This window comes from Panthera onca, chromosome D1 (assembly GCF_046562875.1).
Source record: "Panthera onca isolate mPanOnc1 chromosome D1, mPanOnc1 haplotype 2, whole genome shotgun sequence".
NCBI lineage: Eukaryota > Metazoa > Chordata > Mammalia > Carnivora > Felidae > Panthera > Panthera onca.
The window spans coordinates 48,867,832-48,890,786 of NC_138348.1; the positions used below are offsets into that span (position 1 = coordinate 48,867,832).

Below are 22,955 nucleotides of genomic sequence, written 5' to 3' on the forward strand. Positions count from 1 at the left end.
TCAGCACAAAGCCTGCTTCTGATTCTCTGTCCTCCTCTCTCCCCCTCTCCTGCTTGCACTCTCTCAAAAATAAATAAACATTTTTTAAAAAGACATATTTACTTATAATACAACTACAGACCATAAATGAGCCACCTGATCAATGAATAGAACAGCAGCCAGGAAAAAACTCCAGAAAATAGTACAGCATCATACTATGAAGTTTTAATCAGTTTCTGTACAATTTGATTAAAAGATTTTTTATTGAGATATAATTCACATACCATAAAATTTGTACTTTAAGGTATGCAATTTGGTAGTTTTTAATATATTCACAAAGGTTTGCAACCATCATCACTACCTAACTCTGGAACATTTTCATCATCCCAAAAAGAAACCCCAAGCCCATTAATAGTTACTCTCCATTCCCACCTCCCATCAGCATCTGTCAACCACTAATCTACATTGTATCTCCATGTGTTTGCCTGTTTTGGACACATGATATAAATGGAATCACGTAATTTGTAGCTTTTGTGAGTTTGATTAAATCTTATATTTCATTATGATGTGGTTTCTCTTTTTTCCTAATTACTAGGCATGATCAAAGCAATGTTACCATCTTTTCAGGAGAAATACTTTAAAAACGTAACACAAATACACATAAAACAAACACACAAAGAGCAGAAAATTGTATTGTGAGGCTGATACGGAATAACAGATACAGGTACAATGAACACTACATAAATGAACACACTGTAATCTTGACAACCTTTGCTATAAAATTTCTGAAAAACATATAATTTTAAAAAGAATCCTCACCAACATTTTAGCATTTTCCAAACTACTAGTTTAACTTATTACCATAAATTTTAATTACTGCACTTTACTATTATGAAAAAACACTAAACTATAAAAAATGTATACAGCAATAACAATCCAAAGAAGTCACAGAAACAAATATGCAAGTAGTTGTGATATTTAGGTGATGGGAAAATACAGTTTTTAAATGTTTTTAAGTTTGTTGTTTGTTTAAGTAATCTCTATACCCAATGTGGGGCTCTAACCCCTGACCCCAAGATCAAGAGTCACATATTCCTCTCAGTCAGCCAGGCACCCCTAAACATACTTTATTTTTAGTTTAAACGTATTATCACTGTCACTTTTTGAAAGACATTTTTAAGGGCACCTGGGTGGCTCAGTCAGCTAAGCATTCGACTTTGGGTCAGGTCATGATTTAACAGTTCATGAGATCGAGCCTCATGTCAGGCTCTGTGCTAACAGCTCAGAGCCTGGAGCCTGCTTCAGATTCTGTGTCTCTCTCTGCCCCTCCTCCACTCATGCTGTCTCTCACTCTCGCTCTCTCTCTGTCTCAAAAATAAATAAACATTTAAAAATGGGCATTTTTTGGGGCGCCTGGGTGGCTCAGTCGGTTGAGCGTCCGACTTCAGCTCAGGTCACGATCTCACACTCTGTGAGTTTGAGCCCCGCGTCGGGCTCTGGGTTGATGGCTCAGAGCCTGGAGCCTGCTTCCGATTCTGTGTCTCCCTCTCTCTCTGCCCCTCCCCCGTTCATGCTCTGTCTCTCTCTGTCTCAAAAATAAATAAACGTTAAAAAAAAATAAAATAAAAAAAAATAAAAATGGGCATTTTTAAAATACATCCAAAACTTTTCAGGCTTGATGTTATAAATAGGCAAAAGCAGGAATTTCTCAACTGTTCATGTGAATATATGACTACTTCCATATCTAAACTAAATATATACAATATGGAAAGATGACACTAATATACTGTTCAATTATAAAAAATAATTTGAAGAACTATATGTATAGCATCTTAGCCATATGGAAACAAAACACTATCACTTATATAGGTGTGTTTGCATGTATATATTTAAAAGATATTCACCAAACTGTTAACAGTGGTTACTCCTGGAGAATGAGTCTAAAAAGAGTAAAGGGACATTCACTTTTTATTTCACATATTTTTGTATTAACTGCCCATTTAATAATAAGAATATGCTACCTTTCATAACTTTTTAATCACTAATATTTTAATTACTTGAAGGTGCCAACAGTTTAGAGTATTTTCTTCTAAAAAGAAATCAAAGTACATTAATTCACCACCTTATGCCAATTTTCTTTTTTGAGAGAGAGAGTAAAGAGGGGCAGAGGGAGAGAGAGAGAGAGTGAGAATCTTAAGCAGGCTCCATGCCCACTCAGCACAAGTCCGACATGGGTCTCGATCTCACAATCAGGTCTCGATCTCATGATTGGGTCTAAATCTCACAACTGTGGCATCATAACCCGAGCCAATATCAAGAGTCAGACATTTAATTGACTGAGCCACCCAGGCACCCCTTTTTGTGTCAGTTTTTAATTACCCAAACCAAGGGAAAAATTGAACATGGCAGCAAATGCCAATAGGTTATATTTGGCTTCCAAATATATAATAGGTTTTTGTAGATCTTCACTCATAATATACCCCACAAGAAGCACCTGAGTGGCACCCTGAAAAGTCTATGATGAAAACTTGGCTGTACAATAGCTATTTAGTAAAGATAATTAACATCACCTTTAGTATTCACAGTTTACCCTAACATACCCATTCTTTAACAATCATTGCCAATACATGTGGAACCAGAAGTTAACAGCACTCTGAGAGAAGACAGTTACACAGACTAATAGAAAATACAGGTAGCTCTTAATTTCAAAAAAAATGAACCAAGCTGGAAAACATCAAACCAAGTTTTAGAAGAGAGGGGAAGAAGAAGAAATAGGAAACAATATCTCACATTCTTTCTTTCCTTTCTGATTTATCTCATGATGGCTCAAACCTGAACTCTTCAGTGAACTCACCAAAAAGGGGTTCTAGGACCCACTTGAAATGTGCAAATCAAACAGGAAGAATCAAACAGGAAGACATTAGAAGCATACCTTTTCCAAAATGAACTTGTTTAAATACGGCATGTAGCCCTGATTGGAGACGGGCCCCTCATCATCATCCCTGAAGTGCTCTTCAAGGGCAACAGGGTCATGTGGAACCTTCAGCACCGTGCACAGGTTATGAGAAAGGACCTATGGCAGAAAGAAAGTTGTTTAAAGGCATCCACTTCCCAGCACATGGCAGCTTCACTGAACACAATGGCTCAGTGTGTGTTGGTCCTGCCCTAGGGAGAGAAAAATGGAGAATAAGCCAGCAAGTATCGGGTGAGTACTTCTTGGCTGCCAGCTCCTCACTTGTCTGTTACCTCATTCCCTCCCCAGTGTTGGTTCACTTCAAACAAGTCTCTGTTACATACCGACAATGAGCCGGCTCCAAGCAAGATCTGTGACTATACATGCGAATAAAAGGCACGGCATAGGGAATACAGTCAATGATATTGTAATAGCACTGTATGGCGACAGATGGTGGCTACACTTGTGGTGAGCATAGCTTAACATACAAAGAAGCTGAATCACTATTTTGTACACCTGAAACTAATGTACATCGTGTTTCAACTCTAGTCAAATTAAAACAAAAATTTTTATCTGTGACTATAATATTCCTTATAGTTTTTTATTAATTGGCCCACATTAGAAAGAAAAAGGAGGTTAAGAGCAAGAGGATGTTTTCAAAATTAAACTTCTCCCCAAGTAGAGCAGTGTCAGAACCGTAAGAGAAAGAACGTGGTGCTGGGCAGCTGCAGCACAGGGTTCTGGACAAAGTAACTGACCTGAGCCACTCACATTTCTCTGGGCTTCAGTGTTCTCACTTGTTCAACACAAAGGGCCAAGTTAATACACAAATGTATCAAATATTAATTAGCAATATCTAAGTGTCCAAATGTCTCTAAAATTCTACGATACTAGGCTGTTTTCAGCATAAATATAAAAGAACATGAATATAAAAAGCGAAAAGAAATCAAGGGCCTGGTTTAGAAAGAAGAGAAAAATCAATTGCAAAATATCTCAGAAGTCACCAAAATGGTTGAAATCTTTTGCAGAAAATTTGCATTCCATATATAAAGCATTACTGGTCTTGGCATAACCTAAGTGCATACTTTAACAATCAGGTAGTTGAATTAGCAGTTTGGGCTATCTCAGTACTAACCTCATTTCATATTAAATGAAAATTTCAAAATAAAACTTAAATCCCTCCCATTTCATTTGTGCACTCTAAACAAATCAAAATACATAGCTAAGGCTATACTTCCTTCAACAGAGAATCTTATCAGATGTTAAATCAGATGTTAAAATATTCCATATTTTCTCAGCTCTACGCATTTAATCACTTGAAGAACCACATTCATCTCATTGAAGACTTTCAATGCCATTAAGCAAGTCACTTTTTTCTACATACACATATTTCAGTTAGGGTTTTTTAAGATGAAAAAAATTTAACCTATAAAAAGAATATTTGCATATCTTCTCTCTATATTTGTTTTGTTTCTCAAAGCTTCATTTATGTGGAGATCCTTTTCTACATGCTCTGCTGGTTTTAAGGAAGTAAGTAAAGTAAAGGAAGTAAATTCACAAATGGTTATAAATGAAGTAATGAAGACTTTTATCAGCCCCTACAAAGCAGGCTGTGTTTCTCAAGCAAAACCTCTATTTGCCAATAGTAGAGCACATGAAAAGAACACGGTAGAGCTTTTGCTGAAGAATCTTGCACCACAGTCAGCAAAGACCCAAATAGATATTTCCTTTCACTATTTACCTAGTAAAACCTAGGGAGTAATTATCTCCTCCCAAAGAGGTTCTGTGAGGATCAACTTCAAGAATATAAAGTGTTTATACATTTTTTTAAAAACACTTTTCTTTATTTTTGAGCAACAGAGTGGGAGCAGGGGAAGGACAGGGAGAGAGACACACACACACACACAGATCCGAAGCAGGCTCCAGGCTCTAAGCGGTCAGCACACAGCCTGATGCAGGGCTCGAACCCACGAAGAGTGAGATCATGACCTGAGCCAAAGTTGAGGCTTAACCGACTGAGCCACCCAGGTGCCAAGAATCTAAAGCGTTTAAAAACTGTAATGTACTATAGAAGTAAGAGTTTAGAGAAATAAGCAATTTTCTCAGATAAGGCTCAAAGGTCATTCAAATTTGAAATCATGTAGGACTTTAATCAAAGTAAAAATTCCCAACCACTGGTTAAATTCTGGTGTGTTCATAAAACAATAACAATAAGGAAGCTCCCTGTGGATCCAAAAAGATATCCAAAATAAAGTGAAAAAAGCAATATGCTTAAGACTATGTATAGTGTGCCATCTTATATGTAAAAGAAAGAAAAAATGAGAAACTCTAAGAGGATATGTAAGAAACTAATAACAGTAGGGGGAAGACTAGCTTGATGGTACACCAGGGGTAGAAGACTTTTCACTGTACCTCTCTTTTTCTTAAGTTTGAAACAAATTTTACCTATTCAAAAGTGTTCTATTTAAAAATTACACAGGTATTTTTAAAAAGTGGCTGACCTAAGGTCATACAGCTAAATCTATCCTTGAAGTCTATATTTTTTCTTCTACATTAACCTACCTATTCTCTAGAGGTTAGGTATAAAAGGAAGACATATTCCACAGCAATGTACCATGATTAACAGATGAGTGAGAAGTAAGGGCAATAAATGAGTTCAGAAAGGAAAAACAATGTGTGCTAAGGTGACTTCACAGAGGACATGAAATGTAACCTAGGCCTTAAAACAAGGAGAGCTTTTTGGATAGGAAAGGGCAATTGGAGACTTTCAGATAGGGAAATAACTTGAGAAAAGTAGATGATTAATGTAAACGCTTCAGGGTACAAAAAGAAGACACCAATCTCTCCCACACCTCCCTTGCTCTACCTTTGGGTTTCACAGATCTTCCAATTAAAGTCCTGGCAGGGTCTTTGGATGCCATACTGTCATCTTTTTCATCTGACAGATGATGAGTACTGGCTCAAAGAGATAAAAATGTATTAATTTTTTTTTAAATAGGGTTATTTAGCAGAACTGAGACTAGAACTCAGGTTTTGTAATACCTGGTCCAACACTCTCTAGTAATAAGGAACATCATGGTTTTAGTTCTCTAAAATCAACAATGTTCTTTGTATGTGTGCTTGGTTCAAATCAGTGATCCCACTAAAGATTTAGATTTGAACTTTAGACTTCAGCCTTGGACAATTAAACAGCACTTTCGTGAAACAGAGGGATAGTGGAATTCAACGACAATTTTCTTAACCGCCTTTATCTTTATTTAAACAAATAGTGAGAGAGAGGGGGGTGGGAGGGAGGGGAGGGTGGGTGATGGGTATTGAGGAGGGCACCTTTTGGGATGAGCACTGGGTGTTGTATGGAAACCAATTTGACAATAAACTTCATATATTGAAAAAAAAAAAACAACAACAACAACAAATAGTGAGAGAGACAGGACTCAATAGTAACAAGGACCCTGGAGAAGACCTGAGCACCAGCCCTGCTCGTGCAGTGTGTTCCTGTTCAGTGGTTTGCCACTTGCTGTTTTATAATGGTTTAATGTTTTGCTGTTTATTCGCTCAGTCAGTATCCTTACTGCAGAATAAGGTGTTAATCTTGCTTCTAACAAAAAAAATTTTTAAGTCCAATCCTTAACTGTCAACCCAAACTCATTTTATGAATTTAGCAAAAAGAGCTATAATTTGATCAGAAATTCAGCTTTTTTCAATATGGCCTAGAATAGAGAAGTCTTCAAACAAAATAACAAACTGGATAATAGCTCAATGAAAAGGTTTTGTTACTAAAAGAGAAACAAACCATTGTGTGCTATCTTTAAACTTAAAAAAAAATTTTATGAGCAATTTTTTAAAAGCTTAGACAGTATCTCAAGTTTTTTTTAAACAAAAAATAAAATGTATAAAGAAACTAGAATCTTGAAGGCCAGAGTATAAACTATTAACAAGAAGTAAACACTCCATAAGCTTGTCCAGTAGGTTATTATGCTTTTCAGAGTAGACTCATATCATCCATCGGTTGGTTTTAGTCTTGCCCCTGAGAAAGTAGGTATTACTACTATTTCACAGATGAAGAGGCTGAGTCAGAAATTACGAGATGTGCCCAAATCACAGAGTTTTATGTGCAGTGAAACTGGGACTAGAACCTAAGTCTCCTGCTCTGATGCCCTTTTCTCATTTGCCACTTTCCTTCTCTTTCTGGAAACACAGAGAGCCCTATGACTGTGTAGCTGTGCATGCACGTTGTAGCTAATTTGCAGTGATGGACTGACTGCTGCTCCCCCAGCCCTACCTAGTCAGCTCTCCAGGACCCAACAAGATGGCTCCACTACTTTGTGGAGCCGAGTTAAATCCACTGGTGAAGAATATATGTCAGAACACTGAGACCATTCTCTCTCAAGGGGCCCCCATCTCCTAGTATCTACCTTTGGGGGAATGAGTTCCAAGAGGGAGTAGCCCCCTCTGCAGATGAGGAAGCTGGAAAGCAGATCAGAACAAAAGCAATCGGGAGGAAACAAGGCTGCAAGTTCTCAGTGTGTATAAGGACTGCCCCTGAATCACTCTAATCAGAGTGTTTGCAAGTTTCTCAAAAAAGTTGAATTTATCCAACTTCAAATGCCAGCTCCTCCAAAGGCCATTCTTTTAGCGCCCACATGATTGCTAAGCAACTTTGTTCTCATTCCCCTGATTTGAAGAATAAACTATTGTCACTACAATAAAAGATCCACGTCCATGCCAAAAACCCATCTCTCCCATTCTTTCAGAGCCATCTACTATTGCCTCTGCAGGGCCTTTGCTGACAAGAGATGACTAATTAACTGCATGAGCCCTGTTCGTTGGTCTGTTCCTGTTCAGTGGTTTGCCATTTACCCTTTTATGTGCTTTGCTCCAACTATCATGAAAACGAAATCAAGGATGATGAACAACTAAATGGTGTTTTAACACACAAGTGCATAATGTTTACCCTCCTCCCTCCCAAAGATGTAGAGATTATAAAGGTTCTCTGAAATGTGCCCCACACACACACACAAGTCACAGTTTCCCTTTACAGGATGTGCGTAATGGACAAACTTCAACACTGAAGAAAAGGGGGGTGGGGATCTCCATTCCAACAAGCTTATCTGAACTAACACAATCATAGAATTATAACTCATAGTAAGCAATCTTTTTTTAAAACATGAAAATTCCTGTCTGATTTATAAAATTTCATGCTAATGGCGAATTACCAGAAAACTCTTCCTAACAATGAACCAGAATGACCAATTTCCTACCGGTGTTATGCCCTGCCTTAAGAGCATTGTCTTAATAGAGGTCCTGCCCCTTACCACATAGAGTCATTTTCCCTTTCCTGACAATATCCTTTCATCCTGCTTATCACTGTTTTAAGTCTTGCTTGCTTTCTCTTAAATTATCTTCATTGTATTCAGTCTCAGAAATCTCAAAGTCAATGTTGACTCAGTCCCTAAATGCAATCACCATCCTAGACACTTTTACCAAATTAATTTTAAAGTAAGGCTTCCATCACATTATCCTCTCATCTAAAATTCACCAAAAGCCTACAGAAGCAAGACCCAAATAAGTTCTCAGCCCTGTATTTAAGTCACTAGACAAGTCAGGCCCTCTTTATCTTTCTAGCTTTTTTTTCCTGCTGCTATGCACCAACTGTACAAATCCCACCAAACAAGTTTACTCACTGTATCCCACCCAAACTCTGTACCACCCCCCCTTCCCTCAAGGCCTTTGCTCCAACCACCCCTATGCCTCCATTTCTACCTAAAATAAATGCCATCCTTTTCAGAAGCCTCCACCACCCAAAATCAAGATAGGCTTTCCTCACTTTGCATCTCCCAATCACTTTGTAGCTCTTATCTTATACTACCACACATGATTTTGCTCTCCCATAAGATGGTAAATTTCTGAAAGAAAGGCCCATGTCTTACCTATCCTTGCATTCCCACAGCACCTAACATGCTATTCAAAAGGCAGAAGGCCTTTGGGGCGCCTGGGTGGCGCAGTCGGTTAAGCGTCCGACTTCAGCCAGGTCACGATCTCGTGGTCCGTGAGTTCGAGCCCCGCGTCAGGCTCTGGGCTGATGGCTCGGAGCCTGGAGCCTGTTTCCGGTTCTGTGTCTCCCTCTCTCTCTGCCCCTCCCCCGTTCATGCTCTGTCTCTCTCTGTCCCAAAAATAAATAATAAATTAAAAAAAACAAAAAAACAAAAGGCAGAAGGCTTTCAATAAATTGAAATCAATTTCAATAAATGCTGAACAAATTCTTTCTAAAAATTCTTTCAACAGTAAAACCATATTATTTTAATAATGACAACAATCTTAGGGAATGTCCTACTCCTATCTCCTTATTTCACAGATAAGAACACTGGGGCCTGAGGCTTAGCCTAAGTCAAACACTGATTAGTAACAAAACAAGGATGAGAACCCCAGTCTATCCGCCTGTCCCACAATAACAGCATGCTAGAACATTCCCTTCTGTCTAGTTACTGGGTCATTCTCCGCAAACTCTAAGAAACCTTTACTGGCCCTCCTGTCCACTGAACTCCTACTCAGCATTTGAATGAATGACTTCATATGCTAGCAGTATCTCAAATACCTAACTGCAGCTCAGTGATGGAGGGAACCTTTCATAACACTTATATCCACATCCTTCACAGAGACTACTAGTAAGAGCATAACACTTATGAACAGACTATGGCAGCACATCTAACTCAAAACCACCTGTTGTGATGTTGTCCATAGACTATATGCCACTAAACTACCTACAGTAAATGCTACAGGATTGCATTCTAAATGAACCATCTTTAATAAGTTATTTCAGATACTTCATTAACTTATTCCTCTTCAGATATCAAACTGACAATATCAGTAAATTTGACCACATAAAAAGTGTTTTAATTTTCCTTTAAAAAGAGACACCATAGGGGTGCCTGGGTGGCTCAGTTGGTTAAGCAGCCAACTCTTGATATTAGTTCATGTCATGATCTCACCGTTCATGAGATCAAACCCTGCATCAGGTTCCGCCCTGCTTGGGATTCTCTCTGTCTCTCTCTGCCCCTCCTCTGCTCTCTCTCTCTCTCTCTCAAAATAAATAAAAATAAATAAACATTAAAAAAAGAGACACCATAAAGACACCATAAAAAGGCAGATAGCTCCAAAATTCAAATTACTCTTAGAAATTAAGTAAAAGATGAAAGCCTATTTAAAAATGGACATGGGGCGCCTGGGTGGCTCAGTTGGTTAAGCGTCCGACTTCAGCTCAGGTCATGATCTTGCGGTCCGTGAGTTCGAGCCCCCTGTCGGGCTCTGGGCTAATGGCTCAGAGCCTGGAGCCTGCTTTCGATTCTGTGTCTCCCTCTCTCTCTGCCCCTCCCCCGTTCATGCTCTGTCTCTCTGTCTCAAAAATAAATAAACATAAAAAAAAAATTAAAAATGGACAATGGACATGTATGGAAAATTCACAAAAAAAACTAATGACTAATAAAAATAGGAAAAGATGCTTATCCTTACTAGTAATCAAAACAATGCAAATTAAAAGAGCTATTACTTATTGCCTGAGTAACAATACCTGGTATTTAAACAGATATATAAGGGAGTAAGGATTGCCACCACTCAACACTGGAGAAGAAATAGAGAAGGTTCTCTCCATCACTACTGACATTTTGGACCCGATAATTCTTTATTCAGGGAGCAGGGGGAGGTGTGTCCTATGCATTATGGGATGTTTAGCATCATCCCTGGCTGAGAGCATCCAAACATCTCAAATATCTATGAACAGGAAAGTGGTTAAATAAAACATGATTCATCAAAACAATGAAATAGTTCACAGCCGTTATTAAGAATGGTTGTCTGTATCTATGTGCAGTGATAATGGAAAGATGACCCTGGGGTGCCCAGGGTGGCTCAGTCAGTTAAATGTCAGACTCTTGATTTTGGCTCAAGCCACGATCTCACATTTTGTGAGATTGAGCCCTGCCCCACATCAGGATTCACGCTGACAGCAGTCTGCTTGGGATTCCCTCTCCCTCTCTATGTGCCCCTCCCTCTCCCTCCCTCCCTCTCTCTCAATAAATAAACTTAGAAAGAAAGAAAGAAAGAAAGAAAGAAAGAAAGAAAGAAAGAAGAAGGAAAGAAAGAAAGAAAGAAAGAAAGAAAGAAAGAAAAGAAAGGATGACCCTAACACTTGTTCAAGAAAAGAGATTACAAAAGCATATGAAATATAGTCCCATATATATGAAAGGATATATATGTATGTGTATATGCATGTGTGTATGCGTACAAAGCAAGGAAGGGGAGGAAAAAGGAGGGATACAGATGTTAGAAAGACATTCACTGAAAAGTTAATTGCATCTGCCTTTGGTCATGGAATTTTCAGTATTTTACCTTTACCTCTATACTTCAATATGTTGTCTGAATATTCTATGTATTATCTTTATAATCAGAAAAAGTGAAATTTGTAGGTTGTGGAAAATTTTTAAATGAAATATGTCTAGGGGTTACAGCTAGAGAATACCAATAAAATTACAAAATATGAAAAGAGAGATCATTATAGGACTATAGAGTTGATAAAATTAACTCCGTTCAGTCACCCAAAAGAACTATCCTTTGCTATGTCTCTTGAAGAAGCCACTTAATGGGCAACAAAGGCTCCCAATGTAGGATAGCTTCCTTAGATTTCAGCCTCCCACCTGACTACAACATAAACAAATGTCTTTAAGATCAATCACTTGGGGTGCCTGGGTGGCTCAGTCGGTTAAGCATCCGACTTCGCCTCAGGTCATGATCTCACAGCTTGTGAGTTCAAGCCCCACACCAGGCTCTGTACTGACAGCTCGGAGCGTGGAGCCTGCTTCAGATTCTGTGTTTCCCCCTCTCTCTGCCCCTCCCCTGCTCATGCTCTGTCTCTCTCCGTCTCAAAAATAAATAAAAACATTTAACAAAATTTAAAAAAAAAAGAAGATCAATCACTTAAAATGGGACACCTGGGTGGCTCAGTCAATTAAGTATCAGACTCTTCATTTCAACTCAGGTCATGATCTCACAGTCATGGGATTGAGCCCCGCACTGGGCTCAGTCTACTTGGGACTCCCTCTCTCTCTCTCTCTCCCCCTCTCTCTGCCCCTCCCCTGCTTGTGCTTGCTCTCTCTCTCTCAACATAAATAAACTACAGAAGGAAAAAAAAATTGTTTTTGAAGATTTAACTCCAATAAGTGTCTGTCTCTGTCCCACCACTCTGTAAGTTCCATAAAGGGAAGGTCTATATTTTATCCATCTATGCAATATCAAAACCTAATAAAGTACCTGATGAGAGAGTACCTGATGTTCAACAAATGTTTGCTAAATGAGCCCCATTTAAGAATTTTCTTTTCTCTCTCTCTTTTTGTTTTTGTTTTGTTTTGTTTTTGGTGTTTGTTTTTGTTTTGTTTTGTTTTGTTTTTTTGGTTTAGTTTGCTTCTCCATCTTTACCTAGTTCTGGGTCTTTGAATTTATTTCACTATATTACAACTATATTCCACAAGAGAGAATTTTTGTTTTATTGTAATCTCTAATTCAGATCACTTTTAGAGTAAAAAACAATGCCCCCATTAGTTATTAACACCACCAGAACTAGCAGGCATAATTCATCTGACTGAGGTCTAGTAAAGCAATCCAGTTCCTCAAAATTTGAGTAGAGATTTTTGAGGAAATGACTCAATAAGAATAAGTGTTAAGAGAGAACTCTATAACAGAAGAGAGAAAAATTAGTACAATAGTTCAATATAGTACAATCTTCTCCAAAAGAAAATCTCAAGCCACAATGTACACCCAAGGTAATGTTAAAGATCACAAATCTGAGGTTTAACTTTGCTGTCCTCTCTCCTAACCACTCTGTCTTTATGGTCTCCATAATATGGCTTCCATCCCTATCAATCTCATGAAATTTCTTTTTCAAAAGGATTCTGTGGCAGACAGAGATGTACTACTCAGATCCGTCAAGAAAGGAACTGCTACCCAGCTACAAGGACTGTGGTTAGCTAAGAGCCTCCAGCTATTAGTATTTTCAGGGTCCCCCTCAGCCAATGGACTGAGCAAGATGGTGGCATCATTTGCTCCCAGTTTTGTCAAGTCCCTATCTCTGTTTGACAGTTTCTTTTCCCAATCTTGCTTCCTCTTTTTTTTTTTCCATTGGTGTTTCTCCCCAATAACCCTTTTGCACTCCCAACTCTGTCTCAGCATCTGCTTCCTGGAGAACCCAACATGGGACAGATACCTTCTGAACAAATCACTCTCCCAAGTCTCTGGCACTTGGCAATCTGGATCATCCCCCTTCTCTTAGACTTATTTTGGCTCTTCTCCTTCCTCCACAAAGGTGCCTACCTCCCTCACCCCTCATTCTCCCAATGTGGACATTTCCCAAAGCTCAATTTTCAGTCCTGCGTTCTTCTTTCTCCTTATTCCCTTCTTCAAAAGTGCTTTTATTTGGACAACGCTAAGTCATCTCTATTCTAATAATTCTCAGGTCTCCTTCCAGTTTTGCCCTATCAACTGAACTCTGATTTATATCTCTAACTAATACTAGATCTGCTTCACATCCAAAAAATCCAAAGGAGGACTCATCATCCTTCTCCCCAAAACAGGTTTCCCACCCTGATTCTGACTTCGGCACTACCATTCCTTTAACAACAAAATTATGGAATCTCCTCTTCTTGTACCTCTTTTACTTACAGTTTACCCTACTGCTAAATCTAATTCAGCACCCCCCAGTGCCAGCTCCTCTCTCCACTGAGTGAGGTGCTCTGTCAGCTTAGAGCTAACCAGAGCATGTAACGCTGGGGAAACAGGGGCTCCTTGCCCCCAGCAGCAGGTCCCATTCTCCCTTCTGAGACCCCAACAAAGAGCTGCTGCATAGCAAACACTCAACAGGATATGACTGTGGTAAACACATCAAACTAACATAGTTAAATTAGAAGGCTAACCTTCAAAGATCTCATCTGGTACTTCACATTTTACAAATGAGAAAACAAGCCCAGCAAGAAGTGACTTCCCATGGCCACACAAGTATCAGAGCGCAGACAGATTTCCTGACTCCCCAACTAGTGCTCTTTTTGAACTTTTTCCTGCATTTCCAAGGGATTACTTTCCAAATCTTTCATCACAGATATTCTTATGGACCAGTTTGACACATCCCTTAAGGTCAGTGACAAATGTCTCTCTTCCTCTAGAAGCATTCTCTGGCCTAACTCCTCCAATTCTCGCCGTAAGCAAGGTAGGTTCCCCTCTTCTATGCTTCCAGCACTTTTTTTTTTAGGTGAAAGTTTAAACAGAGTAGGAAAATTGGCACTTGTCATTACACAAAAATTATAGAATTGATCTTAAAAATCACTATCTTGCAGCCACCAATGAAATAATTGATTATATGCCGATGTCATGAATAGATTCCACAAGCATTAGGGGAAATGTGTACTTTCTTTATCTCACTATATTTGAATTACCAGTTTACTGGTCTGTATCATTCATAAGACTAAAAGTTCTATAAAGGTAAGAAGCGTATCTGTTTTGATTCCTACCGCCACCATCCCAGTCTGGCATTCATCAACTTACTCATCAACTGTTACAGAGCTCCCAATTGGTTTCCCCATCTTCAGCCTCTCACCTCTAATTACCACACTCATATCATCAGAATAACCTCAAAACTCTATCACTTTTATATCTACCCAAAAGTTTTAGTAACTTCTCTGCTTTACAGGATCAGGTCTGAACTACTGATTCTAATATAGTCAGCCAACAAATGTATGTTAACCATCTATTCTGTCCAAGAACAAAAATATCTAAAATGTAGCCCAACATCCATATGGCAAGGCAGATAATGTTCCACCCTCCCAGAGCTGCTTATGCAATGAAGTAGAATACCTTCAATACTGTCCATCTAACCAGAACAACTTTTATCCTAACTAGTATCACTTCTTCTGGCTAGTACACCATGTTCACATACACCACTCTCCTGATCCAAATCAAATATAGTTGATTACCAAACAAAGCTAATTATTCCTGAAGAAGCAAAAGGTATAGAAGGCACAGAAGAATCCTAAGATGAAAAAATTCGTTTTTCCAAAATTGTAGCAATGTCTCCCTAATCACAAGATCTCATTATATATGAAATTCAACTATATGCAGATTTACTCCTAAATACGTTTCCACAATTAATTCTGAGAACTGAAGTTTCAAGTAGACACAGAGTTTAAATTTAAAAAAAAAAAAAAAAAAAGGAACCTGAAGGTACAATGAGATGAAGGAAATAAAGCAGAAAGCAGAGCAGAAAAATAGATTTATGAAATGAATCCCTGGGGAAGGTAAAGGAAGCTGAGACAAAGGGCTACCTCAGACTTATGTTATAGGAAAGGAACCGGGATACACATAAGAGAGACTGTGTAGGCAAGTTGGAATATCTCGAGTCCCAATTGCTAATTATCCACTGAGGGGATACTATAATAAAAACCCTCCTGTTGAGAGGGAATGAGAACATAGCTACTCTGTAATGGCACAGAGTAAGTGAGAAAAGGTCATTCAAAGCCTCTTCTGTCTCTAGCTTCCAGGTACTATGTACCTCAAGATTATAGTGAGACCCCAAAGGAAATACAAAATGGTGATCAAGAAGGTTAAGAACTCTGAGTCATAAGATTAGAAATGCACACTGGCGCTTCAGATGGAGGGCCATACGCATACACACAGTGCCTCACAGTTTGTGTATTATCTTTAATAAAGTATAAGTTTACATGTTATTTCAAAAAAAAAAAAAAAAACCCAAATTTCCAAGTTATCCCACTGACAAGTTATTAGCAAATAAGAAATGAAGAAAGGAAATCACCCAGAATCCATTATTACCATTTTAAGATTTCTAAATGTCTCTTACATGCTCTTTATTTGGAGAGCTGTCTTTACTGCTTTGTTTTGGTAAATATAAAAAATATTTACAAAGACTTTTATAGGCTCACTCCTGATTCCAATCCCCTAACCCCATTTTTTGTAATCAGATTTTTAGTTCCTCAACAGAAATAACTTCTACCACAGTGATTAATAGAAACATAACACTAAAGATTAGGGAGAAAATATACATGCCAAGTTCACAAGAATTAACCATATTTTTACATTGTGTTTCACACAATAAAAGCCCTTTACTGCAACTTGCTTCCTTTATACAGTTGTCCTACTTAAGCACAGGAGATATTCCAAGACTCCCAGTTGATGCCTGACACCATGGATAATACTGAACCCTAGATACGTGTTTTTTCTGATACACACATACTGCTTCCAGATCACAGATGACTGCAGGTAACTGAAACCATAAAAATCGAAACTGCAGATAAGGGAGGACTACTGTATTTTCTTTTTTTTTTTTTTTTTTTTGTAATTTTTTTTTTTAATGTTTATTTTTATTTTTGAGACAGAGAGAGACAGAGCATGAACGGGGGAGGATCAGAGAGAGGGAGACACAGAATCGGAAACAGGCTCCAGGCTCCGAGCTGTCAGCACAGAGGCCGACGCGGGGCTCGAACTCACGGACCGCGAGATCATGACCTGAGCCGAAGTCGGCCGCCCAACCGACTGAGCCACCCAGGCGCCCCGACTACTGTATTTTCAACTGACACATTGGCCAGGCTCAATTACTTTTGTAACTAGTAAAGTTAAACATTTTTGAGGCTAAATGCCTACATTGGAACAGAACATGTGACATTATTCATAAGATACATAAACCAACCGGAGAGCAAAGAATGAAAGATATTTTGTTGAGGGGTGCCTGATTGCTCAGGCAGTTGAGTGTTCAATGTTGGCTCAGGTCATGACCTCATGGTTTGTGGGTTTGAGCCCCACATCGGGCTTGCTGCTGTCCGTGCAGGGCCTGCTTTGGATCCTCTGTCCCCCCCTCTCTCTCTGCCCCTCCCCCACTTGCATGCTCATTTAAAAATAAACATTTTTTTTAAATTATTTTTAAAAAGATATTTAGTTGGGGCGCCTGGGTGGCTCAGTCACTTGAGCAGCTGACTTCGGCTCAGGTCATGATCTCGTAGTTCGTGGATTCAAGACCTGTGCTGACAGCTCAGAGCCTGGAGCCTGCTTCAGATTCTGTGTCTCCCTCTCTCTCTGCACCCCCCCCCCCCCACTCATGCCCTGTCTCCCTTGCTCTCAAAAATAATAAACATAAAAAAATTTAAAAAATACATTTAGTTGAAAATCTATCATTGAGAAACGAATAAAGATTAAAACTACCCATGTTGTTGGGGCGCCTGGGTGGCTCAGTCAGTCAAGCATCCAACTTCAGCTCAGGTCATGATCTCACAGCTCATGAGTTCAAGCCCCACGTCCAGCTCTGTGCTGACAGCTCAGAGAGCCTGGAACCTGCTTCAGATTCTGTGTCTCCCTCTCTCTCTGACCCTCCCCCACTCACACTTGGTGTCTCTCTCTCTCAAAAATAAATAAACTTTAAAAAATTTTTTCTTCAAACTACCCATGTTATTTCCCCAAAATTTTTTTCCACTTAGATCCTCTTCTACTTCAAAAGGGCACAATTTAAAACAAAACACTCTGTTTCTAAAAACAGGATAAAAGTGCACAGCCAATAAGCTTATTTCAAGACATTTCCAGGAATGACATGTAATTCACACTGCAACCATAATTGCAAAGTAAAGTTATAATAAAGGTTGCAGAAAATATCACTACACTTTGCTATATTTAAAAGAACAACACTGGGGCGCCTGGGTGGCTCAGTTAGTTAAGCGTCCAACTTCAGCTCAGGTCATGATCTCACAGTTCGTAAATTCAAGCTCCGCATCGGGCTCTGTGCTAACAGCTAGGAGCCTGGAGCTTGCTTCAGATTCTGTGATTCTCTCTCTGCCCCTCCCGGCTCACGCTGTATCTCTGTCTCTCAAAAAATAAATAAACATTAAAAAAAAAAAGAACATTTACTATAACAATAAGAGTATTAATTTTAAGGTACATTTTGATCTCTGGAAGGAACATAACAAACTAGTAATAATGGTTACCTCCAGGGCAGGAAAATAGTGTGGGCCAGGGGTGGGAAAAAACTTAATTTTCACTTTTGTAAATGCCCTTTGAACTTTATGAATTGTATACCATATGTATATGTGAACTATTCCAAAGTTTCTCTTTAAGGTGCAAGTGTTTAAATAACAGGCTTCATCATCTTACCTTCTTGGAATTACATGTATTTTTTTTTATTTTTATGTTCTTTTAATCCCAGTAAAATTAATATACAGTGTTACATTAGTTTTAGGTGTACAATATAATGATACAATTCTGTATATTACTCAGTGCTCATCCCAATACATGTACTCTTAATCCCCCTCACTTATTTCATCCATCCCCTCCCACCTACTTCCCCTCTGGTAACCACCAGTTTGTTCTCTATTTGTAAGAGTCTGTTTTGTTTTTTTTCTTTGTTCATTTGTTGTTTCTTAAATTCCACATATGAGTGAAATCATATGGTATGTCATTCTCGGACTGACTTAGTTCACTTAGCATTATGCACTCTAGACCCACCATGTTGTTGCAAATGCACATAGATATATATTTATCTATAGATAGATAGATATATGCACATCTTTATCCTTCATCTATCAAAGGACATGGGTTGCCTTCATATCTTGGCTCTTATAAATAATGCTGCAATAAACAGAGGGGTGAATATATATTTTGAATTAGTATTTCATATTTCATAAATACCCAGTTGTGGAATTACTGGATCACATGATAATTCTATTTTTAATTTTTTGAGGAACGTCCATACCATTTTCTTTTTTTTATTTTCTTTTTTTTTATTTTTTTTTTAATGTTTTTATTTATTTTTGAGACAGAGAGAGACAGAGCATGAATGGGGGAGGGGCAGAGAGAGAGGGAGACACAGAATCGGAAGCAGGCTCCAGGCTCTGAGACATCAGCCCAGAGCCCAATGCGGGGCTCGAACTCACAGACCGCGAGATCGTGACCTGAGCTGAAGTCGGACGCTTAACCGACTGAGCCACCCAGGCGCCCCATCCATACCATTTTCAAGAGTGGCTGCACCAGTTTGCATTCCCACCAACAGTACATAAGGGTTCCTTTCTCTCCACATCCTCGCCAACACTTGCTGTTTCTTGTAGGTTTTTTTGTTAAGACTTTTTTTTTAAGCTTATTTATTTATTTTGAGGAGAGAGAGTGCACACTAGCATGAGCAGGAGAAGAATAGAGAGAGAGGGAGAGAAAGAATCCCAAAAAGGCTCCATGCTGTCAGTGCAGAGCCCAGCGCAGGACTCAAACTCACGAACCGTGAGATCATGACCTGAGCCGAAATAAAGAGCTGAACACTTAACCGGCCAAGCCACCCAGGTGTCCCTTAGAGATTTTATTTTTAAGTAATCTCTACACCCAACTTAGGGCTCGAACCTACAACCCCAAGATCAAGAATTGTATGCTCCACTGACTGAGACAGCCAGACACCCTTTGTGTTTTTAATTTCAGCCATTCTGACAGGTGTGAGGTGGTATCTCATTGTGGTTTTGATTTGCATTTCCCTGATGATGAGTGATGTTGAGCATCTTTACATTTGGCTGTTGGTCATCTGTATGTCTTCTTTAGAGAAATGTCTGTTCATGTCTTCTGCCCACTTTGTAGTTGACTTATTTGGGGTTTTGGGTGTTGAGCTGTGTAAGTTCTTTATATATTTTGGATACTGACCCTTTATCGGATATGTCATTTGCAAGTATCTTCTCCCATTTAGTAGGCTGCCTTTTATTTTTGTTGTTTCCTTCACTATGCAAAAACCTTTTACTTTGATGTAGTCCCAATTATTTATTTTTGTGTTTGTTTCCCTTGCCTTAGGAAACATACCTTAAAAAACGTTGCTATGGCCGGGGCGCCTGGGTGGCTCAGTCGGTTGAGTGTCCAACTCCAGCTCAGGTCATGATCTCGCGGTCTGTGGGTTCGAGCCCTGCGTTGAGCTCTGTGCTAACAGCTCAGAACCTGGAGCCTGCTTCTGATTCTGTGTCTCCCTCTCTCTCTGCCCCTCCCCCACTCATGCTCTGTCTCTCTCTGTCTCAGAAATAAATAAACATTAAAATTAAAAAAAAAAAATGTTGCTATGGCCAATGTCAGAGAAATTACTGCCTGGGCTCTCTTCTAGGATTATTATGGTTTCAGGTCAGAATTGCATGTATGTCTAAGTAACACTGGAAATTTATTATCTTACAGCAAGACCACTGAAATTCTAAATAATCTGAAGATCATTTTAAAACATAAATAAGTAGAGAAGAAAATAATTACTGCCTCTACTTCAAATAATATGCCCTATACCTATTTCCATTGACTTCTGCAAATTTACATCATAACCTAAACGTAACAGTATCTGCTTCAGATGGCATATGCATAACATACAGAATCCACATACAAATGTCCCTCATTAAAAATATATATATTACAGGCACCTGGCTGGCTCAGTCAGTGGAATGTGTGACTCTTGATCTCTCGGTCATAAGTCCGAGCCCTACATTAGGTGTAGAAATTAATTAAAAATAAAATTTTAAATACACACACACACACACACACACACACACACAAAACAAGAGCATAAACACCAAAACTAAACCAAGGACAAAATAGGTGGAAAGAAAATTGTACCATTCAACTCAATATTGACTTAGCTATCTATATGTACCTAGTAGTACCTGCCTACAGATATAAAGGAAAATTTCCACCAATCTCAGTAGTTTTCTTTTTTTATTTTTTTAAGTTTATTTTTATTAATTTTGAGAGAGAGAGAGGACGCACGCACCAGCAGGGAAGGGGCAGAGAGAGAAGGAGACAGAATTCCAAGCAGGCCCTGGGCTGTCAGTATGCAGAGCCCAATGCAGGACTCAAATTCACAAACTATGAGATCGTGACCTGAGCCAAAGTCAAGAGTTGGACACTCAACTGACTGAGCCACCCAGGCACCCCAATCTCTCAATAGCTTTTAACCTCACATCAGTTATAGTGTATACTAAAATTGCATTCAAAACAAAAAATAGTCTTATAGTTTGTTCTAAGGAAAGACTATTCATAAATACAAGTTTAAAAGCAAGTGAGAATGTGTTTCTGAAGATTTTTTTCCCCACCGTTAGCCTATTGATATCTACTTCAGCAGCCAACAAGTAGATCAGTACACAATTAGGAAAAGCTTAATTTAAAATAATAATTCAGGGGGCGCTTGGGTGGCTCAGTCGGTTGAGCGTCCGACTTCGGCTCAGGTCATGATCTCACGACGGTTCATGAGTTCGAGCCCCGCGTTGGGCTCTGTGCTGACAGCCGAGGGCCTGGAGCCTGCTTCAGATTCTGTGTCTCCCTCTCTCTCTGCTCCTCCCCTGCTCACACTCTGTCTCTCTCTCAAAAATAATTCAGGGGCACCTGGGTGGCTCAGTCTGTTAAGCATCTGGCTCTTGATTTCAGCTCAGATCATGATCTCATGGTTCATGAGTTCAAGCCCTGCATCAGGCTCTGCACTAACAGTGCGGAGCTTGCTTGGGATTCTCTGTCTCCCTCTCTCTCTCGCTCACCCCGCTTGCGCACTCTCTCAAAAATAAATAAACATTTTAAAAAATAAAATAATTCAGTTTAATGTCCTCCTGTATCCAGCCTGAAAAATAGAGTAACACCAAATCAATACAACAACTTAAAAAATGAGTTGCCTTCTGACAATCCAATTGCAAATTAAACTAATATAGCTGATGAATTCTATGGGGGTACTCAGGCCGAGTGTTGGTGGGGTAAAGACTTGTACAGCTGCAACTCAGGTGGGGAGCCAGAAAGGCCACAAGTGGAGCCCAAGAGAAAAAGGTCTCCTGCAGAGGGTGCACAGATTCTAAGGAAAAAGCCCAAGGAGGGCACAAGGAATGCAGAAGAAGGAGAAAGAATCAAGGTTAACAAAAGTGAGGCAGAAGTGGTCCCCCCTTTTTTTGGAGGGTCCAGGGAACAGGGGGTTGGGGGAGTACATTAATGAAAATCAATAAGATACTGACCTATGCAGACCTCATACTTGGTTGTCTCAACAAGGAAGCACCAGTGTGACTAAACAACCCTAACATCTTGCCTCTATAGTAGCTTATGCAAGTCACAGATGGTTTTCAAATTCTGTGTTCCATATTTTTATCTTATTGATAAATTTAATGAAAGTCTATGTTTGCAGCAACAAAATAATAATTATATAATTATAATATATATTGTTAATTTATTCTTTGGATTTCAAGTTTCAAAATTTCTTGAAGTAGTGGGGCGCCTGGGTGGCTCAGACGGTTAAGCGTCTGACTTCGGCTCAGGTCATGATCTTGCGGTCTATGAGTTCAACCCCTGCGTTGGGCTCTACGCTGACAGCTCAGAGCCTGGAGCCTGCTTTGGATTCTGTGTCTCCCTCTCTCTCTCTGCCCCTCCCCGGCTCATGTGCTGTCTCTCTCTCAAAAACAGAAAATGAACATTAAAAAAAAATTTTTTTTTTTAATTCTTGAGGTAGTAATTTTGGTTTTACTTAAAAATATGGTATTAATTAATAAAAATTAAGTATAAAACATATTATTTTTGTACTAAACTTGGGACCCTAAATGAAAATATTTAGTAGCTATAGCAGTGACTCAAACACACATTTATCTAAATGATTACCGTACTGCAAAGTAATCTCCTTAAAAGTAAAAACTAAGGGCACTGGGGTGGCTCAGTCAGTTAAGCGTAGGTCATGATCTCACAGTTCGTGAGTTCAAGGCCTGCTTCAGGTGAGCTCAAGCCCTGCACTGGGTGAACACTAGCCCCACTTCGGGTGAGCCCTGCCTCTCTCTCTCTCTCTCTCTCTCTCTCTCTCTCTCTGCCCTCACTCACTTGCACCCTCTCTCTCAAAATAAATAAATAAAGCAAAAATAAATTTATTCCCAAGATGATGCCAATATTCCAAACTTTTCACAACTTCTCTTTAGAGAAAAAATATGTAGTTCATAAGCTATGGCAGGAAAGAATCAATCTCATTACTTTATAA

General features: G+C 39.1%; 1 protein-coding gene across 1 annotated transcript in view; it reads right to left on the minus strand.

The window, feature by feature from the left end:
• Window positions 1–22,955, minus strand: part of SWAP70 (switching B cell complex subunit SWAP70) — a 78,270-nt gene that overhangs the window by 49,661 nt on the left and 5,654 nt on the right. Inside the window, exon 2 of the mRNA XM_060605982.3 lies at window positions 2,912–3,052. Within this exon, the coding sequence (XP_060461965.1) occupies window positions 2,912–3,052 (141 nt within the window). The remainder of the gene's footprint in view (window positions 1–2,911; window positions 3,053–22,955) is intronic.